The 8,652-nt window shown below is 46.5% G+C and overlaps 1 protein-coding gene across 1 annotated transcript; it reads right to left on the bottom strand.

Moving 5' to 3' along the window:
* Positions 1-1,288: 1,288 nt before the first annotated feature.
* LOC132383751 (histone H1-like) lies at positions 1,289-2,162 on the bottom strand. The gene has a single exon (XM_059954954.1). The coding sequence runs from the start codon at positions 1,934-1,936 to the stop codon at positions 1,289-1,291; it is 648 nt and encodes a 215-aa protein (XP_059810937.1). The 5' UTR covers positions 1,937-2,162.
* Positions 2,163-8,652: the final 6,490 nt, after the last annotated feature.

Genomic DNA, 8,652 nt, shown 5'->3' with positions numbered 1-8,652 from the left:
CGCACCAAGCAGACAGCGCGCAAATCGACTGGCGGAAAAGCTCCTCGCAAACAGTTGGCGACCAAAGCGGCGCGGAAGAGCGCTCCTGCCACCGGCGGAGTGAAGAAGCCTCATCGCTACCGGCCCGGCACCGTGGCTCTGAGGGAGATCCGGCGCTACCAGAAATCCACCGAGCTGCTCATCCGCAAACTTCCCTTCCAGCGCCTGGTCCGGGAGATCGCTCAGGACTTCAAAACCGATCTGCGTTTCCAGAGCTCGGCCGTCATGGCCCTGCAGGAGGCAAGTGAGGCTTACCTGGTCGGGCTCTTTGAGGACACTAACCTGTGCGCCATCCACGCCAAGCGAGTCACCATTATGCCCAAGGACATCCAGTTGGCCCGCCGCATCCGCGGGGAGCGCGCCTAAGCCCAGCCTACACTCCGAACACCACAAAAGGCTCTTTTAAGAGCCACTACCACGGCAAAGGAAAGGGCTGTAGCTTGCTCATCATTATTGTAGTAGCGACCTGTCCTGCCGATCGATTTTGCACTAATTGTCCCGTGCTACCAGGGTAGTTTAGCGAGGGACAGGAGCTGAACGCGCTCACTTCCTGTCAGGGTCTCATCTGGCCCTTCACTTCTCTCACAAACCTGTCGTGTACAGCTGGTACGGCTGTTACCGTTTTGTTTGCTTTGGACATGGGGATACGTTCGTGCCCGCTGTGCTTGGAGTGAAGCATGCCGACGCGAGGGCTAACAGTGGGGGAATTCAGGGGGCGGTGACCGCCAGGAAATAGTGACTTTTAAGATTAGATTCCGCTCTTGTACATTTTTGATATTGGTGTTTTGTGTAAATTAACAATGTAGTTTTGTAGCTGGGGCCTGCATGAAGGTCAGTCGGCAATGCCACCGGGTAGTTTATCATATAGCCTCCCGCTGCAGTCCGTCCCAGAGACGGATCCCTCTCTCAACACGCCCCCTCCCCTCTCGCGTAGGTTTCAGCAGTTCCCAATCAACTCAGCTGAATCTCCGCTGGCGTCAATGTCGGTCAATCTCGCCCAGATCGGAGAAGGAATTGGTCCTGAAACTGCCCACATCCCTTATCTCTCAATCTCAGCTCGGGCATCCGTGTCTCATTTCAGACACCGCACCAAATGTCAGAGGTACCGGCAATCTCGGGTTCCATTGAGAAGTTCTCAATCGGACCCGGCGCGGGAATCACAACACTCCGAATCAGCTCTTTTCTGAGATGTGGGTGGCTCTGAGAAGAGCCGTTGGGTTCAGATACACACAAATGGTGTATTCTCAATTCACTTTTTGACTGCTGTCTTCTTGGGTTTCGCGGATTTCGACTTCGGCTTCTTGGCCGCCTTCGTCTTCGAGGCTGCGGCTTTCTTGGGGCTCTTGGGCTTCGGCGCCGCTTTCTTAGCCGCGGGTTTCTTTGCTGCCGCTTTCTTAGCCGCTGGTTTCTTTACTGCCGCTTTCTTAGCCGCGGGTTTCTTTGCTGCCGCTTTTTTAGCCGCTGGTTTCTTTGCTCCTGCTTTTTTAGCCACTGGTTTCTTGGCGCCAAGCTTCTTGCCGGGAGATTTCTTTGCCGCTGGCTTGTTCGCTTTCTTCACCACCTTCACGGCAGTTTTCCCTTTACCGGATTTAAAGGATCCCGAAATACCCGAGCCCTTGGCCTGAACCAAGGAGCCGCTTTCCACTTTCCTCTTGATGCTCATTTTGACCTGGTGGCGACGTTTCGCCACATCGACACCGCTGTCGGCCAGAGCCTTCATGATGGCCGCACCGGACATACCCTTCCTATCGTGACAACCCGCCACGATCTTATCGATCTGTTCGCCCAGCGAGGGACCGGTTGGTTTGCTCCGGGCAGCCGCCTTCTTCTTGGGAGTTTTCTTTGCGGCGGCGGGTGCGGCTGGAGGAGCCGTTTCGGCGGGTGCTGTCTCAGTCATGTCGGCGACTCTGGTAAATCCTTCTCACAATCAGAACTGAATGAGAAATGAAGCGAAAGGCGGCGGCACAGAGCCATTTAAAGGCAGCGAGCGGACGGGGCGGAGACATCCTGCTGGCAGCTCCCGGCAGCTTCATTTTTCTGTGTTTCTCTCTCCTCAAAAACTCGCCGATTCCAATTCAAATCGGACGCTGCGGAGACTCGGACTAGTACCTGTCCGTCCCTGAGGCCGGAATGTTCGCTGGAAAGAAAGTTTAATCGGGATTAAAGGCAGCGCTTTCTATTTTAACCCGTTTCATTACTGCATTGCCCGCGTTCTCTCTCCCTATCGTTGACCTGTTCTCTGTTTTATGGCTGAAATATTTAATCGAATTAAAACTTTGCGGTTAATTCCCTCTTCGGGAATGATCTGGGGAGTGGGGCGTTTCCGTAACAGAAAAATCTTTTCATTTTCTACAGGAGCTGCTGAGAAATCCTACGATGTGTTCGGACTCACAAACACAGTGACACTGGTCTAAGCCGCCCGCTCCTTTAACTCACTCTCTCTGACACAATACACACTCACTGCTGACGGAAATCAGCAACTCAGGCAGCATCAATGGTGGGAATAAACAGCCGACATTTCGGGCTGAGACCCTTCCTCAGGACTCTGGTGGGAGATGCTACCGGACTTGCTGGGTTCCTCCAGCATTTTGTCCGCGTTGTTCGCGATTCCCAGAATCTCTTGGCGTTATGCTGACACAATGTTCACATCTGCAACTTCATCGCATTGTTCTGCCGTCAACATAAAATGACAGATTCCTTGTCATATAACACGGTGATAAATGATTCTGATTCCAAGGAAAAAAGGACAACGGACATTGTCTGACCAAACTCTCTGTGTAACTGAGAACCTCAGGTCCGGGAAACATCCTTGGAAATTTTTTCTACTCTCTCCCCAGTTTAACCACCTTTCCTATAACGGTGACAAGAGCTGTACACAATACAAGTGTGGCCTCCAGTCACTTACACAACTGTAACACAATGTCCCAACTGATATACTCAGTCCCCTGACTAATGAAGATCAGCATGTTAAACCCCGTTCTTCACCACCCTGTCTGCCAGTGACACCACTTTCAATGAACTGTATGTGAGAGATTTACCCCTAAATCTCTCCGGCCCATTACACTCCCTAATGACTGACCATTCACAGTGTAAGTTCTGCACTGGTTTGACTTTGCAGTGTGCACTGTCTCACATTTATCTGTATTGAAATGCATTTGCCACGCTGTGGCCCTCTTCACTAAATGTTCAAGATTGCCGGGTTAAATAAGAAATACAGAATAAACTAAACAGTGTAAAAGAGGCTCAGGGAGGGATGTGATTCTGAAGGTGAGAATGGGAAACCTGATCCATTCTCGCCTCTTTTAATCTTTAAATATCTGAAAGAAATCCTTATTCCCCTTTATACTATTGGTCAGTCACATTAATAATTCATCTGTTCTCTCCATATTGCTATTTAGTTACCTTCTGTTCTTTTTAAGTCCACTAATCCTTTAGCTTCCCACTAACTTTTGTGATATTCTCTGCTCTTGTCTTCCGTTGTTGGTGATGGTTGCCTCATTCTCCCTTTCAAATATTGTTTCTGCTGAGGGATGAACTGATCCTGCATCTGCCAAATTACTCCTGGAAACTCAAGCTTTTCATACAAAGGTAATCTGGTTAATGCTGGTGTAGTCAAAATGCCCGACTGCTGTAAGCCAGTTCCCATTACACCTCTGTGTGATTTACCAACATGTCTGCTCCACAATACCTGAGCCTATTGGGAGGCCAGCAGTGTAATCCCATCAAAATCACCATTCATCATTCTATTTAAAACCTCTACTTACAAGACCTCATCATATCCCTCACTAATTACTGTTGTGTTGGTCTCCTTAATCAAACATGCAACATCCCCCCCACCTGTCAAGTAGCCTTTAAATGTTTCCCCTTCACCTTAAACAATTGTCTTGTAAATGTATGCTTCCCTACCCTGACAAAAAGAGTGATTGCCTACTGATTTTGTAAACCTTTGAATGGTCACCAGACAGTTCCTTAATCTCTCTGGTGAGAAAGAGTGTCCCAGTCTGTCCAAACTTCTGCTAATAATTCAAATCCTCCAGTGTCAGTAACACCCTCATCAAACCTCCCTCCACACTTTCCAGCTTCATGACATCCTTCCTGTAGCTGGGTGACTAGAACTGTGCACAATACAGTGCAATCTCACTTTGATGATGACATCCCAAATCCTGTAACAATGAAGATAAATAGGCCAAACATCATCTTCACCATCCTGACTACCTGTGTTGTCACTTTCAGTGAATGTTGTTCCTGTATTCCATGGACACTGTCTCTGCAATACTCTCCAAGGAACAAGAATTTTCTGTGCAGCTCCTTCCCTGGTTGGACTTCTCAAAATGCAGGAGCTCATCCTTGTCCACATCAACATTCATCTGTCAGTCTTTGGCCGACTTCCCCAGGTCATCTCAATCCCGTTGTACTCTCAAAGAATCTTCACTGCCCACTCTACCACCAACAAAGCACTCTGTAACAAATGCTAGAATCCCCTAATTGAGAGGAATGGAGATGCTGGATGACCAAAAAGATTTAAAGAGAAGGAGGATAACTGTTTATAAAATCAGTGAAGTGGGATCGACATACAGGAGGAGTCTGATGGCAGATCAGCCTTTACATAGAATTGTGGGTGAGGGACTAAGGGAGAACACACTGGAGGCTTCATCCAGTGAGACAGTGTGAATAGAGCTCAGGATAAGAGAGGTGCATTCACTGATGGAGTTGTGCTACAGGCCTCCCAAATGCCAGCAGCAGGTAAAGAAACTGAAATGTAGCAGGGAATGAAAGATGCAAAGGCAACAGGTTTGTTGCAGAGGGCGACTAGTTTCCCCAGTGTTGACTGGGACTCCCTTAGACTCAAGGGCTTAGATATCACTGCATATGTTAGAAGAATACTGGGATGTTTTTTAACATAGAAGTGGATAGTCTAACCAGGGAAGGTGGTCATAGAAGACATTGTTTTGGGAAATGAGCCTGGCCATTGAGAAAAGTTTCATTCAGGGAAAAGTAAATAAGCACAAGACTGGACACAGTGGTTATGTGGTCAATCGGGATTATAGCGAAAGGCAACTGTGTTGGACAGGAACTGAAGAGAGCGGAATGTGATTTGTCCAACCATATTTGACATGTGACTCTCACAACACGCTGGAGGAACTCAGCAGGGGGGGGGGCGGGGGGGGGGGGGGGGCAGCATACGTGGAAACGGACAGTCAATGTTTCCGGCCAACACCCTGTGTTGTGCGCATTGCTTTGACCTCAGCATCTGCAGAGTATTTTGTGTTTGACATGTGACTGTTTGTTAAAGGCAATCAGGTCAGAATTCAGACTGTTTCGATGTGTGGAGGAAAGACAAGGATGGTAAAGTTCGGCAGAAGGGCGTGGTAAGAGATGTTATGAATTCAGTCTGAAAGAAAAAGATAAAGAATGTTTCAGGTGTATAAATTGGAGATGGCCTCTGGCAATATGAAGCAAGCAACAGAGAAGATAAAAGTTTGAAACGGGGACAAGAAATGACTGTGGGGAGAAGGGGCACTATGGTGAGAGTACAACAACAAAAGGACAAAGGAGAGAGTTTATGTCTGAAGTGGGCGAAGGACTGAACCAGTACTTCACATCACTATTCATCAATGTGGTCATAGAGGATAGTGAGATCAGAGAAGGGAATGCTGATATTCCAGGGCATGTTGTTCCTCAGGCAATAGAGTCAAACCAGGAAATTACTGACTGATGAGGCTTGGATCACTGCTCAGGTAATTGTTCCAGAATATTATTAGACATACGATCTCTCATAAAAATTAGGCGTGTAAAAGGACGATATATCAAGAATTGGAAGGAAAAGCGAGTAAAATCCCCTGAGATTCTCTCCGTACAATCAGAGGAAAAGGGAATTTGGACAGAATTGTTCCGCTTGGAGATGAGGATGGCCATCTGTGTGTGGAAGTGAAGGAAATGGGAGAGGCTTTCCAGGAATGTTTTTGACGTTTATTTCACCATTGAGAAAATTATGGAAAGTGATGGAGCTACCAAAATAGCAGGAATCAGCTGTGATTTCTTACACCACATTCAAATTAGCAGGGATCTATATTGGAAACCTTAAGATGCATTAAGGCTGTTGAATCTCCAGGGTCATATCAGGTACATTCTTATATTTTGTGAGAAGTTAGAGAATACACTGTGGAGGCCACGGGAGAAATTGTTGCTTCATCACAAGCACCATTTGAGGTGACACGTGATTGGAGAGTGATTAATGTGGAATTGACAGTTTTGAGGCCAAGTCTGTGGATAAATCAAAAATAGAATGAGCGGCAGGCAGTGTTATGGAAGCAGGGAGTCTGCAGTAGCACTTGGACAGATTTATAGAATGGACAAGTAAGTGCCAGACAATATACAGTGTATGGAAGTGTGTGGCCGTGTCCTCTGGGTGGAGGAATAAAGGCATAGACTCCATCTAATCAGGGAGAGAACAGAAATCAGATGTGTAAAGGGACTTTGGGGGTACTAGTGCAGGATTCCCTAAAGGTTAATGTGCACGTTTAGATGGTAGTAAGGAAGGCAAATGCAATATATGTATTCATTCCAAGAGAACTAGAATATAAACGCAAGCATCTAATGCTGCAGCTTTAGTCAGACCTTATTTGAAGTATCATGAGCAGGTTTGGGTCAATTTTCTAAGAAAGGCTGTGCTGGCATTGCAGAAGCTGCAGGGGAAATTCACGAGAATGATCCCAAGTCTGAAAGAGTTAGGATATAACCATCATTTGATGATCTGGGCAGGTACTCACTGGGGTCTAGAAGAATGAGGGAGCATCGTATAGAAACACATTGAATGTTGAAAGGCCTAGGTAGTGTTGATATGAGAGGATGTTTCCAATAATGGAAGAGTCTAGAACCAGACCACACCCTCAATACAAAGATGCCCCTCTAGAATAGAGATGAGTAATTTCTTTATCGATGGGTTTATTTTGGCACAGGTGGCCATGAAGGCAGTCAGTAGGTCTATTTAAAGCAGATGTTAGTGGGATTTAATTATTATTAATGGCATCAAAGTTTACGGGGAGAAGTTCGGAGAATGGGGTTGGGATGGATAATAAATCAGGCATGATGGAATGATGGAACAGACTGGATGAGCCAAAAGACCTAATCCTGCTCCAATGACTTTAGGTCTTTTGGTTTAATGCTGTGCCATTGTTTAAAAAGGGTAGTGGAAACTAGTCAGGAAACTACAGGCAGGATATCAGTGTTGGGGAATATACTGGAGTGATTTCTGAGGAACAGGATCTACCAACATTTGGTCTGATTCAAGACAGTCAGCACAGTTTTGTGCAAGGGAAATCATGTCTCACAAATATCTTGCAACTCTTTCAGGAATTTCACAAGTGCGTAGATGAGGTTAGGGTTGTGAGTGTTGTCTATCTGGACATTAGCCAGACCTTTGACTCTGGTCTGGGAGGTTAGTTCTGAGAGATGGAATCCAAGGGAGATAATTGATTGGTTTCATAATTGCCTCAGTATCAGGAGGCAGAGGCTGGTGGGTTGATGGTTATACCTCAGACTGGAGGTCTCTGTCAAGTGGTGTTGCACTGCACACCGGGACCTTTGTTGTTCGTAATTTATATAAACAATATCCATGTGAATCATAGTTCACCGGATCTGACACCTCAAGGAGATAACAGTGGTGAAGTTGGTGTTGTTTGACCTGCTGTCCTTCATCATTCATGGCACAGAGTATAAGAGTTGAGAAGATACGTTGTAGATATACAAGTCTTTGGTGAGGACTGACTGGGGATACTGACTATCGTTTTGATCACCCTATTATAGCAAAGATGTTCCTAAACTAGAAAGAGTGCACAGAAAAAAATAAATATCAGATGGTTGCTTAGACCTGGGGAGTCAGAGTTAGAAGGACAGGTTGTATGGACTAGTGTTACGAATGAGGAGCAACTCTCATGGGCAGAAGGGTGCAAAGTCGCCCCCCCCACCTCTTTTTGAGAATCACAAAATCGCTACTATTTTGGGTCTGATACCAAGGAAATGAGAGAGTGACAACGCAGAGATACACAAAAGTGGAATGTCTCCTAACAAAAGCGGAACGGAACCACTGATTACTGCTATTGTCTCTTGGAGAAGGATTGTGTATTGAGTACTGTTCAATTCATTGAAACTCCTCAGGGGGCAACCAGAGTGGTCTGGTTGATGGGTTGTATCATCCCAACCTGATTGACACCTGAGACCCCGTGAGCGGGGATAAAAGTAAGGTCTGGGGAAACACCCCTCAGACGCACCAGGAGAGACACTACGAGACCAGTGGGGGCTTGTGTGTGTGTCCACCATTGCCTGTGTGACGAGTCCGTGACGGAAGAATGGTCTCGCTAAAGGACAGAGGGGTCATAAGTGAATGGCCACAACAACAACGCATCGACGGATCAAGATCGAAAAGGAAGGTCGGCAGGTCAATAGCTGTTTCTCTCTCTCTCTCTCCAACAATTGCAACATAGTGACCAATAAACCACCACAGCCTGCATGAACTGAACTGAACTTTATATTTCCATCGGACAATTCATTATCCCCTAGACAACGATAGAGCTTATTTCTTATTGATTATTATTATACCCACACTTTTAGGTT

This window comes from Hypanus sabinus, chromosome 31 (genome assembly GCF_030144855.1).
Source record: "Hypanus sabinus isolate sHypSab1 chromosome 31, sHypSab1.hap1, whole genome shotgun sequence".
Taxonomy (NCBI): Eukaryota; Metazoa; Chordata; class Chondrichthyes; order Myliobatiformes; family Dasyatidae; genus Hypanus; species Hypanus sabinus.
The sequence above is the reverse complement of the archived record's forward strand: the minus strand, read 5'-3'. Positions and strand labels throughout refer to the sequence as shown.

What these genes read in the sequence shown, in the direction of transcription:
- LOC132383751 (XM_059954954.1), bottom strand. Translation starts at nt 1,936, where the DNA reads ATGACTGAGACAGCACCCGCCGAAACGGCTCCTCCAGCCGCACCCGCC.